At 36.7% G+C, this 17,741-nt stretch overlaps 1 protein-coding gene across 4 annotated transcripts; it reads left to right on the forward strand.

Moving 5' to 3' along the window:
• Positions 1 to 293: 293 nt before the first annotated feature.
• On the forward strand, positions 294 to 16,363 carry LOC114295902 (AAA-type ATPase family protein). 4 transcript variants are annotated; one of them, XM_028240204.2, is made up of 28 exons: positions 304 to 618; positions 741 to 939; positions 1,025 to 1,152; positions 2,536 to 2,658; positions 2,802 to 2,948; positions 3,558 to 4,246; positions 5,063 to 5,184; positions 5,279 to 5,370; positions 5,533 to 5,776; positions 5,962 to 6,025; positions 8,296 to 8,444; positions 8,569 to 8,639; positions 8,769 to 8,942; positions 9,028 to 9,099; positions 9,682 to 9,783; positions 9,873 to 9,962; positions 11,518 to 11,593; positions 11,693 to 11,789; positions 11,902 to 11,971; positions 12,170 to 12,349; positions 12,497 to 12,619; positions 12,709 to 12,792; positions 13,060 to 13,244; positions 13,331 to 13,469; positions 13,552 to 13,611; positions 15,072 to 15,176; positions 15,514 to 15,637; positions 15,996 to 16,363. In XM_028240204.2, the coding sequence occupies exons 1-27, from the start codon at positions 538 to 540 to the stop codon at positions 15,625 to 15,627; spliced, it is 3,780 nt and encodes a 1,259-aa protein (XP_028096005.1). In that variant the 5' UTR covers positions 304 to 537; the 3' UTR covers positions 15,628 to 15,637; positions 15,996 to 16,363. The 4 variants fall into 4 exon arrangements, with proteins under 4 accessions (XP_028096004.1, XP_028096005.1, XP_028096006.1 ...); XM_028240205.2 differs by having other exon boundaries at positions 15,999 to 16,363; XM_028240203.2 differs by lacking the exon at positions 15,996 to 16,363 and having other exon boundaries at positions 294 to 618; positions 15,514 to 15,930.
• The last annotated feature ends 1,378 nt before the right edge of the window (positions 16,364 to 17,741 follow it).

Genomic DNA, 17,741 nt, shown 5'->3' on the forward strand with positions numbered 1-17,741 from the left:
TATTTTTTGACTTATTGACTTATATGGATTGGATTTAGGTTGGGTTTGATGTGATGTGTTAGAGAGGTGATGTGATTTAAATAAGATGATGTAACTTAAATAGGATAGTGATTTTTTAACTTTTTGTATTATTTAGTATACCCCAAACTAACCCTTATGATGATTGACATAATTTAATGTATATGTAATGATTTTTTTATTTATATTTATTATATTATTAATGTGAATTTTATTATCAAATAATTTTATTAAAAAAATTATATAAAATTTTCATAATACAAACCGGATCCGATCCACTACTTTGACCAAACAAACACCAACCCATCATTTATTTTCTCATCTCATCAAATTTTTTTTGTTCCCTACTCCCTCTGCTTCATAATCTCTCTCTCTCTATCTCTCTCTCTCTCTCAACATTATAAAAATCTGTGAACAGGGAGCTCCATAACTGATCTCCCTCCGCAATCTTCACCCTCCGTTTTCTCTTCTCTCTCTTCTGATTCTTCTCAACAAGCTTTGGATCAGAGAAAGATCGACATGGTTGAAACCAGGCGGAGCTCATCTTCCTCAAAACGTTCTCCTTCCTCATCTTCTCTCCCCAACGGCAAACGATCCAAGGTTCGTTTTTTTTTTTTTTTTTTCCTTTTTCTTCCCAATCTAGGGCAAGGTTTATCGATTTGTTTATGAATTTGTGTGTATCTGTTTTGGATTTGTGGGAATTTGATGTGTTTGCATGGTAGGTGGTGGAGGCCTCGTCATCGACTACCGAAACACCTTGTTCACCCCCGGCCCAAACCCTAGCTCCGGAGAAGGAATCGGGGTGTGAATCTCGAGAGCAAGAGGTTCGATCTGATCTGCCTCGTGTCGATGGATTTGATGCTACTGTGCCTGAAAAATCCCTAGATGTTCAACTGGAAGGCGAGCATTTGGTGTCTCCAGGTGCGTTTCTTTCTTTTTCTTTTGTTTGTGATTTGACTTTCTTGGGTATGTGGAGTTTTTTTTTATTTGGCTAATGGGATTTAAGGTGATTCCGCCATGGATGCGGAGAAGACGAAGCTTACAAAGAAGACGAAGCTTATTTGGCCAAGGAAACGGCAACTGAAATCAAATGTCAAGGTCGCATGGGGAAAACTTCTTTCTCAGTGCTCTCAGGTTGGTCTTCAGTTTTCAATCTCCTTTATTCTCTTGTTTCTTGTGAACATTTTGCTAGAAAGAAAATAAAAAATAAAAAAAAGACGCTTGGAATTCTATGGTAGCTACCACAACTAAAATATTATGTCATGGGTTTGGCATTCAACTAAATTGATGGTTCTGTATGTTAATTTCTTTTGTAATTGTGGCATAGTAAGACTTATATTTTTCTTGTATCTTGAGTATTTTAATTATATGCGTCAGTCTGCTATTTTGCTTTTTCACGAAATTGGTTTGTTTCCCTCTGGTAAGAATATTGTGACTATGTACTTGCCTCTATTTCGAACTTTTTATTCACTTGTCCTAGGAAGGACTATAAGGTAACCATTAGGCCGTACTATAATCGCGTACCAAGCTTTGAAGGTGCCAACCTGGTTTTCCCAGCCAACTAGGCAGGACATTTTTTTGGGTACTATCAGTGTGAAGGAGATTCCTTTCTTGAGGATCTCACTCTTCCCATGTTTGAGGGAGTAATGTTTTGCTTTGAGCTCTAACTGATATTGTACAAGCAGTCTTGGAGCAGAGGGGGACCCAACTAGGGGTACTCAAGGAGTTCACTCCTCATTATCCTTGATGGATCTTGAAGACATTATGTCCTAATTATCTTGATGTCATGGGCAGGGGCTTTTCCTCCCGCTCTTGTTCGTTTTCAAGCTTTCATGACTCAAGGGTTCTCAAGTGTGCCTTTCACATCAATTCCATTATTTGCCAAATTGCCAGACTTATTCCTCTAGGAGACTTGCCCATCGAAAAAGCAGAGTGGAACATCGCTGAGTATAAGATTAGCATGATTTAGGTATTTTGATGTGTGTGCTCTTTTATTTATTTTTTCCCTCAAGAAGATAATCTCTCTCGATTCTATGCCAACATTTCAACAAAACAGCTATTTCTTGTGAATAAAGGTGGAGTTCCCTTTTTATTGTTTAACCTCCGAGAGTCCTGGTTTGATGCATGCAGTGCATTGGCTCTTGGGGAAAATCAATTTTCATTTGTTTTACCTTTTTTCTTTCAGGGATAGAATGTTATTTTTTATTTCCAATGGATAGAAAATAGATCTGGTATATCATGCAAATGATGTCAAAGGTTAGGCTTGTACCCAATTAACTATTCAAGGCAGCCTGACTTGGCTGGATTAAGATTGGAAAAGGTTAGGCTTAGTTAATGGTTCTCAAGTTTTGTTTTATAAAGTTATCACTAAGTAAATGTTAGGTATGTTTTGTTTTATAATGTTATTACTAAGTAAATGTTTTTTGGTAAGCAATGCAAAATCTTTTTATTTGAATGCATCTTCATCAGTTACTATGTTATGGTGTTTAATGCTTTCAAGTTATTCATTTGCTACAGAATCCTCACATGGTTATGAGTGGTCCTATTTTTACTGTTGGTCAAGGCCGTCAATGCAACTTGTGGCTCAGAGATCCGTCTATTAGTAAATCTTTGTGTAATCTGAGGCCAACTGAACTGCAGGTATTATTTTCTGCAGTATTTGTTTGTGCAGATTGTTAGGTCAATAAATAATGCATAGCGGTGTGAAAATCATCCTTGGTTTTCCTGTTCTTCACTCAGCTTAATTAGTTATAATACTTACATTTCTCTTTTACTATGCTTAGCGGGGAGGTTCTCCTGGCACCTTACTTGAGATTATTGGGGGAAAAGGTGCTGTCCAAGTAAATGGCAAAGTTTACGCTAAAAATTCTACTATACCTCTGAGTGGAGGCGATGAGGTGGTTTTCAGCTCATCTGGTAGACATGCATATGTATCCTTCTTTTACTTGTATTTATCACCAAAGCAGCTGCATGGATATTCATTTTATTCTAGTTACTATTTGCTTTTATATTGCTTCAGGTAATCTTAAAATATATTTGACCCTTATACAAATGGTTAAATAGTGATAACCCATATCGCTCATAACAAAAGAGGCCTGTACACTTGAAAGATAACAAGACCTATAGCTTTTTGCAAATGAAGAAATCAAATCTACAAAATGGTATAGGTAGGCATTACCTTCCTTGAGACCCAACTATATGGCCAGAAAACAACTCTCGAGACCTATGAAGAGGCTCCTTCGCTCCTTGAATAGTCCTCTTGTTTTTCTCCCTCCATGAAAGCCACGTTAAGCACAAAGGAGCTAGTTGTCATGCCTTCTGCCTTTTCTTCCCTGTCCTACCTCCCCACCATCCAAACATAACCCATCACATTTCTATGAAAACCCAATGCATGCCGAACAATGCCATAACCAACCCCCACAAATCCCTCGCTACTTTACAATGAATAACCATAAGAAAATGAGAAACTGACTCCTTGTCACACTAAAGGCAAAACCAATTTAGGAAGACAAAACAAGTTTCCTTAACGGTTTTGTCAGATTTTCCAGCAACTTGTCAATGATGACCTAGCTGCTGCTGGCATGCCACCTTCGTTAAGCATATTAGAAGCCCATGGTGGTCCAATAAAGGGATTACAATTTGAGACAAGAGCAGGAGATGCTTCAGCTGTTGCAGGAGCATCAATTTTGGCATCTTTGTCGAATCTTCAAAAAGAGTTGTCTCTTCTTCCACCACCATCTCGAAACGATGAGGATGTGCAACAAGGTTCTGAAATCCCTACACTACCTTCTGCTTGCGACGTATCTAATAATCTTATTCTGGATTCTGAAATGAAGGATGCTTCTGTTCGTGATGATGGGACCGGTGGTTCGTCAAGTGAGAAGGCCGTTGTTCCATCTTCTGATGTTACTTCTGAAAACCCGAATCTTGATACCATTGGATTGGAGGATGCTGGGGATGCTGATATTGGAAAGATCCCTGGGGAAACTCATGAATTGAGACCACTTCTGCAGATGCTTGCAGGATCACCTGCTTCCGAGTTTGACTTAAGTGGCAGCATTTCTAAAATTCTTGATGAGCAAAGGGAAAATAGAGAACTTCTCAAGGATTTTGATTCCCCAATGTTAGCATCAACGATGAGCCAAGCATTTAAAGATGGGTTACAAGAAGGAATTTTCACTGCCAACAACATTGAAGCTTCATTTGAAAACTTCCCATATTATTTAAGGTGCAGACCTTTGACCTCGAAGATAGGCTATTGACAATTATTTTATTTCTTGTAATTTTTTTTTGTGACTGTTTTGTTTGTAATGGTATCATTTTGGACGTGTAGAAAATATGTATGCTTGCTGATTATGTATAATTTATAAATGTTAATTGAGGTGCATAGCCTTCTGCTTACATTTTTGTTTGTTTCTATTCTCAGACTGTTTTATATGTTCTTTTAAACTAATGCTTTTCAGTTCACATCGTGTCTTCATATTTTTGTAGTTGGTAATCAAAATGTGAGAAGCACCGCTTTCATGAGCAAACTTAAATATGACATTGTAATTAATGGAAACTATAAATTTGCTTTTCTATTTTATTATTGTTGTCCTTATAGCTGTTAGTTACTTTGGTTTTGAAAGTCTAACAATTCATTTTCTGTTTCTGCACAGCATGTTTGTTTTTCTTACCTGTATGCATGCCTCAAACCTTTGATGTATTTTCTTTCATCATCAATTAATTGTAAAAATCAGAACAATTTTTGGATAAATACTTGCGCTCTCTTTCTATTGAACATTGTTCTGAATAGTTTTTGTGTATTTATTAGTTATGATGGCGATTTATATTAGAAGGGTATTTATTCCATCCACTGTTGCTATTGATTGCTATGATTTGAATCCCCTGTCTCCCCCTGTATATGTCAACAGTTTGTTAAGTTTTTAAAATATATGCATGTGTTGATGTGTAATACACTAGTGTATTTTTCCCTGACTGAACTGCTGGAATCTGCTTTATTCTATATTGTTTGGGGACTTACTTATCATTTTCTGTGTAACAGTGAGACCACAAAGAATGTTTTGATTACATCTACCTATATACATCTGAAGTGTAATAAATTTGCAAAGTACACTTCTGATCTCCCTACTGTGTGCCCAAGAATATTGTTATCTGGTCCTGCAGGTATGATCCAGTTTCTGTTGGTACATTCTGTTCTTTTCCCACATATTTGATTCCAATCTTGTACATTATGTTACCCTTGATCTTTTTTTTCTAGGTTCTGAAATATATCAGGAAACGCTGACTAAGGCGCTTGCCAAACATTTTGATGCTAGACTTCTCATAGTTGATTCTCTTTTACTGCCTGGTGTAAGCTTCTTCGACATCTTTATTTTAGTACCCGTTGCAGTAGAAGTTTATTTTATTTTATTTTCAATGAATATATAACTTTGGTTTGGTCTTTATGCTATACATACTTAGCTGTGAAGGAGTTGACCATCATGAAGCTTCTTTGTGTTCTAATTTATTCAGGGAGTGATATTGAAGGATTCTGATTCTTCAAAAGAGAGTTCAAGGCCTGAAAGAGCAAGTGTGTTTGCTAAACGAGCTGGACAGGCAGCTTCAATACAGCTCAGGAAACCAGCTTCAATACAGCTCAGGAAACCAGCTTCAAGTGTTGAGGCTGATATAACTGGCGGGTCTACCATAAGTTCTCAGGCCCAGCCTAAGCAGGAGGCATCTACAGCGACATCAAAGAACTACACTTTCAAGAAAGGTATCTAATCCTTTCTCAATCAACGCATTCATAAAGAACACATTAGGCTATCTTATGGTTTCAATACTCCTCTCCTGATTCTATTTTTTCCTTGTTTTTTCTCTTTCTGTTTTGAACTGTTGAACTATTCATCTTTTAGTCAGCTTTTGACTTCTTAGTTGCATCAACAATGGTCATTTTGGCAGGTGATAGAGTAAAATTTGTGGGTTCTTTACCATCTGGATTTTCTCCTCTGCGACCTCCTTTAAGGTATCTATTCTACCGGGACAAATAAAATCATAATTGCTACCAGACAAATTATCTGATATATTTTGCTCTCGGAACCTCATGCCAGGTTGTATCTGTATATAAGAATTGCATTTGGAAAGTATGTCCATGATGCGACCAGGATACGTTGAAAAAAATATAATTTTTAGTGTTTATTATATGTGAGCTCAAAAAATAATGAGGAGCCAATAATCAGTTTACTTTTGGTGTGTGTGTGTGTGCGCGCGCGTGGATACGTTAATTTGATAAAATCTAAAAAAATATGGTACTATTTTAATCTCTATTTTCTTTTTCAGTAAGAAATAAGGAAATATTAAAAAACTTCTTATATTTATTTCAATAAGTACATTGTTGTTTTGATAATCGGGTCTCTGAGGCAATGCCTTGACTAATTTTGAGACCCAAGCGAAGCGTACCCTCCACGTGGGTTGGGCAAAGCTCGGGCTAAAGCCTTTGGGCGTGGCCCCTAAGGAATTGATAGCTCTCTAGTGGGAATTGAACCTTAGACCTGATGCTTCATGAGGCACCAAAGGGCCAAGTGATTGCCACTGAGCTAGCCAACCCCCCAGGGTTCTAACAATTATATTCTAATACTATACAAAAATTATTTACTATCTCAATTTTGTAATATAATAGTTCGGATACTTGACCTAAAAGTGTTCAAAAAGTATTTGATACTTGTCAAAAATTAACATCAAGTATTAGATAAGTTTAGGAAGTATCGGACACGTATCCGCAATATTTGATGAGTGATGTATACGATACATATATGACTCCCTTTTTGATGAATACGTGCTTCATGGCCAGTGTGTGACCTCCGGAGAGGTGTTCATGCTTCATAGGACAGTTCTCCATTGTATCTAATGTTATGTCATAATGACTTTGGCAAACTTGTCAGCAGTAGATGTGTATTTCTGATCGTCAAATTTTATACCAACTTTGACCCGACTGAACTGTTTTAAGTTTTCAATCTTGTTTTCCATAGTGAAATAGATAGGCTTATCTAACTACTACATGTTGATTGGACATTCTGTTAAGTTTGATATCTCGGCAATTTTTATTGCGTTTGTCTCCCTCTCTCTCTCTCTCTATTAAATATCTATATAGCTTGGTTCTGTCAGGCTTATGGCTCATGCATATACCAGTGTTGTGTCGTATGAAGTGAGCTCCCATGAGGGGGGAGGAGTTGGTATGTATCTTTGTGTGCATGGGACCATGTACATATTACAAATTTACAATAGTTTCACTCAAATTGATGGGACAGGTATAAGAGCAATTAGGGGTGTGCGCGGTGCGGGTCGGTGCGGTTTGAGAGAAAAATAAAAATCGTATAGCGGGTGGCGGATTGATAAAAGTGTCACTAGAATTTGCCATTTTCCTTATCAAAAACCGGCGGTTCGGTTGGCAAATAATGGCGGATTTGCCTTGGCGGTTCGGGCGGATTGGCGGTTTATAAAAAATATAATTCAAATTACAAAACTTAAATAAAAGAGTAAAAAAAAGACAAGAGATATCGTGATGTTAAGCATCTTGCGAAGCTTTCTTCTGATGCAGCAAGTGTAGCAACAACATGATAATATCAACGACTATGCTATCAGTTCATTACAAGCATCTGTGGAAGCTACAATGATCAAATACAATACATAAAATTAATATCATTCAGGGTTTACAATATATTGAAAATGTTTACTGTTGAAACGTATTTAGATTGAAAAGTGAGCTGATGCAAGTTTGCAACATGGTCAGAAAAAAAAAAAAAAAAAAAAAAAGAAAAAAAAAAAAGAAAGATTGAAAAGTGAATTGGAATCCAACTTCATTTTGGATTATTGACATCTTGAATTCCCCTCGAGCAGTAATGTAATACTATATTCTAAGGTATAGAACAACAAGCAAACTTAAGTAAAAAAGAATTTTTAGAATCGTATAAAACATGATTTAATAGCGGTGCGGGTCGGTGCGGTTTGGAAGAAAAATAGAAACCGGCGGATTGATAAAAGTGTCACTAAAATTTGCCATTTTTCTTACCAAAAACCGGCAGTTCGATTGGCAAATAATAACGAATTTGCCTTGGCGGTGCGGTTTTGGCGGTTTCGGCGGTTTCGGTGGTATTATGCACACCCCTAAGAGCAATGATGCCATACCTATGAGGAAAGCCTAGCCTCTGCTTAGATAGGATGAAGATAAAATGTTGGATACTTGATGCAGTCATTTTGTTAATGTAAAATGTTAAATATCATTGTGGGTGTCTGCAGGGGCCCAACATATGGTTACAGAGGCAAAGTATTTCTTCCATTTGAAGAAAATGGGTCTTCAAAAATTGGGGTTAGATTTGATAGATCGATTCCAGAAGGCAATGATCTTGGGGGCCTTTGCGAGGAAGACCACGGATTCTTTTGTGCTGGTGATTTTTTGACAGCTCTTTTCTCTCTCTCTCTCTCAATTTCTTTGTGCTGCACCTTGCATATCAAAAAAAAAAAAAAAAAAAACCTTTGGGCTGCTCCTCAATTTGATTTCTTTCATTGCAGCTGACTTACTTCGCCTAGATAGTTCTAGTGCTGATGATGTTGACAAGCTTGCCATAAACGAACTGTTTGAGGTAAATTCTGGTTTGCTGGTTTTTCGTATGGAAGGATACATCATTTTATGTGTTCCTGTTTTATATTTTAAATCCTGAAGTGTCTCGTTCGTATTTTATTTATCATGACCTAGGTGTGTCATTTTATAGGTTGCCTTGAGTGAGAGTAAAAACAGTCCGTTAATTATATTTCTGAAAGACATAGAGAAATCAATCACTGGGAATCCAGAGGCTTATGCAGCCCTTAAGAGTAAGCTGGATAATATACCAGAGAATGTAGTTGTCATTGCTTCCCATTCCCAGATGGACAGCCGCAAGGAGAAAGTAAGAATAGTACATTTTGGACTTCTTGTTTTGTGATTCTATATTACATATCTGACTCTGTATATTATCTATACATATTTTCCAGTCCCATCCAGGTGGTCTTCTGTTTACAAAATTTGGGAGCAACCAAACAGCACTACTTGACCTAGCCTTTCCGGTATGTTAATTACAGCTTCACTGTATGTCTTGTTCTTTGTGTTCTGCAGCATTCTATTTTGCTTGAAATTCCATGTTTGTACGGGCTTAATTGAATGCCAACAATTTCATTTGTTCTATATTAAGTGAAATTGAATTTCACTTTAGTGCAAACTGTAGACTTGCTATTTTGCTTTGGGTTTATGCTTATGTGGCCTTTATTATTCATTAAATTATTATTTCTACTACTTTTTATATGAAGTGTTAATTTTTATGGTGATTGTAACTTTACTGTTAGTATCTGATCTCTCTCTAATATTTGTGCTGTAGGATGAAATATGACGTTCTATTATCTGATTAACATAACATTTTTAGTGCTTTTTAATTTCTAAGTGTTAAACCTTTATATTGACTCTTTTTTTTCTTGCTCTTTTACTTAATAGTTCCCTAATCCTTGTGCTCAAGGGTTAATTGTGAAATTGTATTTTCTGATCAACTGCCAGTTATGTTTGAACTTTGCCATATTTTTAACATAAGATGCATGAGGCCAAAGTCTTTCTTTTCTTAGGCAAAAGATGCATTACTGATGTAACTGGGTTGCCAGGATAACTTGGGTAGACTGCATGATAGAAGCAAAGAAACGCCTAAAACAATGAAGCAACTCACCCGTCTTTTCCAAAATAAAGTGACTATTCAGATGCCTCAGGTATTGAGCCTACATACCGTGTATGGTTCAGTGTTATCTTCCATGAATATATGTGGGAAGCTGTTAATATTTTGTTGAAACTATGGCAGGATGAAACTGTACTTTCAGAATGGAAACATCAATTGGATCATGATATTGAGATTCTGAAATTGCAGTCTAACATTGTCAGCATTCGCTCAGTGAGTAATCTCAACCTTCTTGTGCAAGACACCTGTTTTTTCAGTTAACGTAGTTGTTACCCAGGTAGGCAACTCACCTTGGGGCTGACAGTGGTGCCACTAGGTCTTTACCCAGTCAACCTAGTGTGTGTGTGTATATATATATTGGTTACTTCATTATGTACTAGGTACATATAAAAAAAAAATCATTCTGTGCTTGAAAGTTTACTTAAGAGTAGTATTACACGAGATGCCTGATTGATTAGCTGGTGGGGTGGCTAGATCTTGTACCTTGTGTTAGTTTGTGTTCATATAGTGTATCCTTAAGTTTGTTATACAGAGCTTTTTTCAATAACATTGAATTGCATTTGCATGTCATTTGGCCTCTTAAATGTTGCCAACTCTGTCCACATAGAAAGAGAAGGTGGTTAACATGAAGTTTGAGAAGTAGTGGTTGGTTAGCACCTAAGTAGCACGGACACGGACACGGACACGGACACGGACACGGGACACGATACGGACACGACACGGACACGCGGACACGTAATTTTTCAAAAAATGGGGGACACGACACGTTGGGGACACGTTTAATATATATAATTTTATTTATATATTATATGTAAAATTAAAAAATATATACTATTTGTGTTTATTTTTATTTATTTATTTTATTTATTATATGTAAAATTAAAAAATATATACTAATTTTATTTATTATATGTAAAATTAAAAAATAAATATATTATTTGTATTTATTTATATTATTTAAGACCAAAAGAAAAGTTAGGGGTTATATTATTTATTATTAGTATATAATTTATTATTAGTATATAAATATATATATATATATGTATATATATTGTTAGTATATAACGTATATAGCTGTTGCGTCGAAAATTTTCACGAGAGAGAGAGAGAGCAGAGAGGGTCAAACGATGCGCAGAGAGGGAGACGAGGTCGATGGTCGATCGATGGTCAAACGAGGGTCAAACGAGGGCGATCGATGGTCGATCGAGGTGCAGAGAGGGAGACGAGGAAGACGAACAGGTTAGGTTTCTTCTCTCTGTCCTCAATCTGTCTCTCTCTTCCCTCGACCTATCTCCCTCTCTCTCTCTTCCCTCGATCTGTCTCTGTCTCTGGCTCTCTCTTTCTCCTCTCCAACAGTTCTAGGGCTTCTTCGATCCACCCACCTGCGTGTCTGAATCGTGTCCTCGCGTGTCCAACCTCGTGTCCGACTCTGAAAAATTCTGAAAAAAGGGGGACACGCAGGGGAGAGTGTCGGACACGTGTCAACAGCGTGTCGTACGCGTGTCCGTGTCCGTCACGTGTCCAACACTAATACGCAAGCCTCAGGGACGTGTCCGTGCTTCATAGGTTAGCACACAGAGTATGAAATGTTTGAAGTTCTTTTGCAAATACTGATTATCCTTTATGGATTTGTTTGGGATGATACAAACTTGCACCAAAGAGGTTTTGGATTGGTGAATGTAGGATATGTTTTACAATTTGAATAGACTGGTTGTTTCTGATGTTGAGTTCATGCTATAAATATTTGAAACCAACTTCTTGATTTCAGATTCTTAACCGGAATCGGCTGGAGTGCCCTGATCTTGAAACAGTATGCATCAAGGATCAAGCCCTGACAAGTGAAAGTCTGTATTATCATGAATTATAATTTTCAGTTTTACAGTTTGGATATACTTTGACCTCAATGCTGATGTTTACTGACGTCCTCTTACTGTTTTGAATAGGTGTGGAGAAAATTATTGGCTGGGCTTTAAGTCATCACTTTATGCATTGTTCTGGAGTGTCAGCTAAAGATGCCAAACTCACAATTTCCAGTGAAAGGTTGCAATATATTGTTTTTCAACTATGTTATTGACAATGTTGTAAGAGAGAAAATATTGATTTGGTTTCTTTGGGTTGTTGTTAACATTACCATTCATCTTGAATTTTGCAGTATTAGGTATGGGATCAACATTCTACAAGGAATTCAAAATGAAACCAAGAGTTTGAAGAAATCACTCAAGGTAAAGTTGATTGTCGATGTGGTATGATCATTTTTTTAAGAGTATGTCCCTCTCTCCTGGTTTTGTTTGTTTTGCTTTTTTTGTTTGTTTGTTTGTTTGTGCACGCACGCGTTTGTTTTGTTTTGTTTTTTTTTTTAAATTTATATTCCAGAGTGTGTTTTATTACTTGATCTTGTAATTTAACTGTAACATTTTCAGGATGTGGTTACTGAGAACGAATTTGAGAAGAGGCTTCTTGCAGATGTAATTCCAGCAAGTGATATTGGGGTTAGTTTTGATGACATTGGAGCCCTAGAGAATGTGAAGGATACGCTGAGGGAATTGGTCATGCTACCTCTTCAGAGACCAGAATTGTTTTGTAAAGGACATCTGACTAAGGTTAAATTGCATAAATTATTTACTGATTTCCTTAAAATGGTATTCAAGTTTTTTTTTTGTGTGTGTTTTTTTTTTTTGAAATTGGTCGTGAGTTTGAGCTAGTTTGTCAAGTTTGTTCTGCTTCTGAACGAGGTACTGTCTTTTCAGCCTTGCAAGGGAATACTGCTTTTTGGACCCCCTGGTACTGGTAAAACAATGCTTGCAAAAGCTGTAGCAACTGAGGCTGGTGCAAACTTCATCAACATATCAATGTCGAGCATTACTTCAAAGGTACTTGTATTTGACTGGCAAGTTTGGAGTACTTTTTGTATGTGTTTCCATCGGCATAATAACTGGCATCTTCATATTGCTTACTACAGTGGTTTGGAGAAGGAGAGAAGTATGTCAAAGCAGTGTTCAGTCTGGCTAGTAAAATTGCTCCTAGTGTTATTTTTGTTGATGAGGTTGGTTAACTAGTCTGTGGAATCATTTCCCTTGATAGATTGCTCTTTATCTTTCTTGCTTGATGAAGACATCTATTTTTTTCATCTCTTTCGGCTTCTTTTCCTGGTGATGGTGTTAGTTTAGTCTCTAGTCTATTGTCATCTTGTGTTTCTTCCAGTGATGATAGAAGTTTGTACCCTGTAATTTTCAGTGTTAACTCTTATTTACTTCATCATTTTCCTTCTTCCCTTTTCAAATGCTTTGTCCATTTCAAATTCTTTTTTCAGGTTGACAGCATGTTAGGACGACGTGAAAATCCTGGAGAACATGAAGCGATGCGCAAAATGAAAAATGAGTTCATGGTGAACTGGGATGGTCTGCGTACTAAGGATAAGGAACGTGTCCTGGTTCTTGCTGCCACCAATAGGCCTTTTGATCTTGACGAGGCTGTCATCAGGCGACTGCCCCGGAGGTAAAAATATGTTTTCTTCAGTTCTTTTGTTGCTTATTATGGAAAGTCTCGTAATTGCTGGTCTAATATACACCTATTTCCTGCAGATTGATGGTAAACTTGCCAGATGCTCCAAACAGGGAAAAAATTTTGAGAGTTATATTGGGAAAAGAAGAATTGGCTCCTGATGTTGATCTTGAAGCAGTTGCTAATATGACTGATGGGTATTCAGGAAGTGATTTAAAGGTTGAGTTCTATTTTTCAATTTTAAAATTTTTTCCTTTGCCTCTGGCAAATTCAGTTCCCCTGATTAAGGTTTTGGTTGCAGAATCTGTGTGTGGCAGCAGCTCATTGTCCCATCAGAGAAATTTTGGAGAAGGAAAAGAAGGTTAGTTTTAGATAAATTTGTGGATATGTTGACTTTGATGTCAATAGATCCCTTTGGATATCTTCTGTATGTTTTCTGCCTAAAAAACAAGCTCTTTTTTACCTCTTCTGTTTTGTTTTATTAATGGAGTGTGTTTGTTAACTGGGTGGGGGTGGGTGTGTCCTGTAGAAAAGATCAAAATATTTTAAAGTGAACTTCAAAGTTTAGTTTTATTTTTAATATTGAAAATAGTTTTGTGAATGCATGGTGATGAGGTGTTTAGGTGGGACCTTTTGGAAAGATGGTGGGCACTGAGATGGCTTAGGGTTACTGGAGATGGAGGAGAGAGCCAAGGCTGTCTAAGAGAGAAGAGAAGGCAGTAAAGATACTCCGTTAGGAGTATAAATGGTGATATGTATACCTAGCATGCATAGTCTCCATTGGGTTGAGCCCGGGGACAGCCCATTCGTAGACAGGTGGCTCAACTGCCTTGGTTCAACAATCTAGAGGTGTCCCAACTACCTTTTGTGCCATGATCTGACTTGAAATTTCTATCATGGGTTCTCATTTGGTAGGCAGGTTAAGTCTTAACTTTAAGGGCTATATCAAGAGAGTTGCAATATTGTTTATGATACAAATTTTGAGGTGTGATGCCTTGGCCAAAATTCTTAGTCTTCTTGTGGTTGTCCCCCTCTCTTTCTCTAAGATCAGTGGTGGTGGAGATCCCTTCGAGAGAGGGGGAGGCCAGATCCTTACTCCAAACAATAAGTCTTCAAGTGATCCTAAGTTAGGGTGTCTAGGCTTTGCTTCCAGCTTAGATAATTGTCATCAAAGCCTGCTTAGAGGTGTCGTTTGGTGGGACTGTTCAAGCAAGCCAAGCTGTCAGAACAGTTGTGGAGATGGGTCATTCAGCTTAGGAGTGAGCATATAATTCTAGAATTGGAGACATGTTCGGTCAGACTGCTTGGTTGGTCGGAGGGGACTTGGAATGTGTTCACCACGAGCGACAGGCAATGTGCTTGAGCATAAAATCCCCAGTCAAGTTTAGGGGTGATGCCAGTCATCTGAGGGGCATCTCGACTCAAGCCTAAAGCTAGGTCACACTCGTGGTCCAATGCAAGAATGCGTGCATATTATTGGTGTATCCGACTTTAAAATTTTCAAAATAAAAAATCTAGAAGCTAACTCTAATTAGTTATTTTTAACAACCCCTTCATAGTCGTTAGGCTTCTATTAAGAAGGAGACCAAACCAAACCAAATTAAACCTTGTGTTCCAATCAAGTGGGGTTGGCTACATGAATCATTTTTAAAAAAATTAATTTGAATTTAATTTTAGCTCACTTGTTGGCATTTGTATATAGGACTGCCCAGAGTTTACATATTGGATTGGATTATGAAATTATGCTATTGACTACACATTATTATTATTATTATTTCTCCTTTAAACAGTCAACCTCATAATATATTTGCACAATTTTAGGAGAAAGCTTTGGCATTGGCAGAGAACATTCCATTACCTGCATTGCGTAGCAGTGCAGACGTTCGGTCTCTAAGCATGGAGGATTTAAAATATGCACATGAACAGGTATGATTGGTGGTTATTGGAAAGTGACGAGCCATTATGTTTCTTTTCTCGTAATTTTATTCTGGATTCTACTGGGAATTATTATATAGAATGATTTTTTGATTGCCCAAAAGAAGTTAATCAACTTCTCTATAGAGGAAAAATATGTTTTACAAGCATTTTTTGGGTGTGGGTTTGGTGGATCTGTAAGAATTACATCTATCCCTCTTCTTTGATCATTCAATTACTGTAGATGTTCATGGGCCTAATGGAGTTATTCTCTTCCTTGATTTGCATGATTTATTTCTGTATCGATGGTACACTAAGCCTCATTTTAATTCTTTTTTCTCCAATGCAGTTGTGTGCGAGTGTGTCATCCGAGTCTGCAAACATGAATGAGCTCCTTCAGTGGAATGATTTATATGGAGAAGGTGGATCAAGGAAGAAGAGATCCCTCAGCTACTTCATGTAGAGGAGAGGAGGTATTTAAGTGTATAGAATTCCTTGTTTAGTTTATGGTTCTTTTTCCTTTTCACAATCAAAGCCCCTCGGTGATCTTTGGGACCTGCTTTGAGAAATTTCGTTGCAGCTCCCTCCCACCTATAACCCCGGTCCCTATTCAGGCCGTCATGTATAATATTTAGATCCATTGGAAATTTTAAAATATTTTGTAGGCTTGCTTTATGACATTTTTTTCGCTACTCAAGTCTCCCTTTTGTCTGTATATACAATTTAATTTATTTAATAAGCATCTTCCTGTTTGATTTTTATTGAAGCTCGTCTCTTTTCTGAAACTGGATTGTTTTTCTTTTCTTAAAATTTTGGATGCCTTCATTCTAGAAGGGGAAAATATTTGGTGCAAAACAGAAACAATCGTTGGGACAAAATTATATCTCGTGGAGCTGATCAATCAAAAGAGAAAATGACAAAAAATTAGAAGGAAACTGACCTTTATTGATGATTTCAGTTCCAGTCACATGAATGACTATTATTATTTTGTTTGTTTAGACCTGTGATATTGTTTTTATTTTTCTAGCATAATTCGTACTTGATGCTTGATGTACAGAGGATCCCCCATTTTGTGAATTTTATATATGTACAAGTATTATTGTTTTCACTTGTGAACAAGTTTCAAATGAGATTCTGATCCATGTGTGCAAATTGAACATGAAGGTAACCGTGATATGTAATTTGAGAATGTAATCTAAGTTCGCAGTTGTTTTTGTTTTTTTTTTTTTTTTTTTTTTTTTTTGGCGTTGGGGGGGGGGGGGGGGGTTGCAAAGTTTGCAATTCTGGTTAAGTGACCAGGGTTTTTTCAACATGGAAGTGCAGTTAATTTGGGCTTTATTTGGGATGGTATGCTGTGGTGGACCCTTGAGTACATTGTTACACTAATAGATGAAATTTGGGGGTGGAAAATTTTCATACCCTCTTCTAGCTGCCATTGTAGGAATTTTAGCAGCCATCTTTACATTGAATAACTGGATATTTTTATTTATTTATTTTAAATTTTTGGCAAGTGATTATTACAAATGTCTTGTTAGTAGGGCCTATATATTAATGTATTTGTTTGAAAAATGAAGAAAGTTGGGGAAGACGAACAGTAATGAGAGTGAAGATTATGAGTTCAGCAAAAAATAAATAAATTTTTGAGTTGTCCACGTATTTTGCTTAAGTTAGTTTTCATTCTGGGTGAGTCATTTTGGAATAATATTTTGATAATTTTTTGTTTTCCGTAGTGGGTTGACGAGTTTGTCTGATGAGGTGTTGCAAAACAAAAATACTTTCTGTTGTGTCGACTATTACATAACATCATTTGAAATAAATTATTGAAGGTCCGTCTGCCCACTTTAAACTTTAGTTTATGCGTTATTCTCAAACTTGTCTAAATATGAAAAAAGAAATCTTTTTAAATATTTAATATAATTATTTTAATGGTTGTTTGCCTACCCAACTATTATTATTTAATTAAATATTTGCCCTTCTAATTTAAATTTTTCTAACAAAATTTTTTCAAAGCATCCCCACCAAACTCATTCAATGGAAAATGTACTTCGACAAGATCACCTTGCTGGCTAATTTTTAGTTGAGCTCCAAATGCCTCATTTACATCTAACCTACGATTGGAAAGTCTCTATAAATGAATTTAAATAATAAAATGAACAATGTTGAATTTGGAGTTGAAAAAAGAAAAGAAAAATTAATCTATGGTCCCTCTCTTATTTTTAGTAATGGAAGAGATTCACAATATTATTTTTTTGATGTCTAAGGTCCCTAAATCCACACCCATATATTAAATCAGAGAAATTTGACTCTCTCTCTCTCTCTTCAATATTCATTCTATCCAAACCAAACCCTCTCTCTTCGTGCACATTCCGATCTTTTCCAAACCCTCTCTCTTTGTGTTACTCAAATACTCCTGAGCAGATCTAAAGAAAGTTTGAACAGCAGACTCATCGATCATCTCTACGTTCTTATCATCAAAGAACTACCAGTGGTCATGGCTTTTCACAAGGCTAACATAGTGCCCATGGTTTGGCCCACTCCCAACATGAATGACAGCAGCAAATAAGGAATATTCAGAGT

The sequence above is a fragment of the Camellia sinensis genome, chromosome 14, assembly GCF_055761805.1.
Source record: "Camellia sinensis isolate YWXY chromosome 14, ASM5576180v1, whole genome shotgun sequence".
Taxonomy (NCBI): Eukaryota; Viridiplantae; Streptophyta; class Magnoliopsida; order Ericales; family Theaceae; genus Camellia; species Camellia sinensis.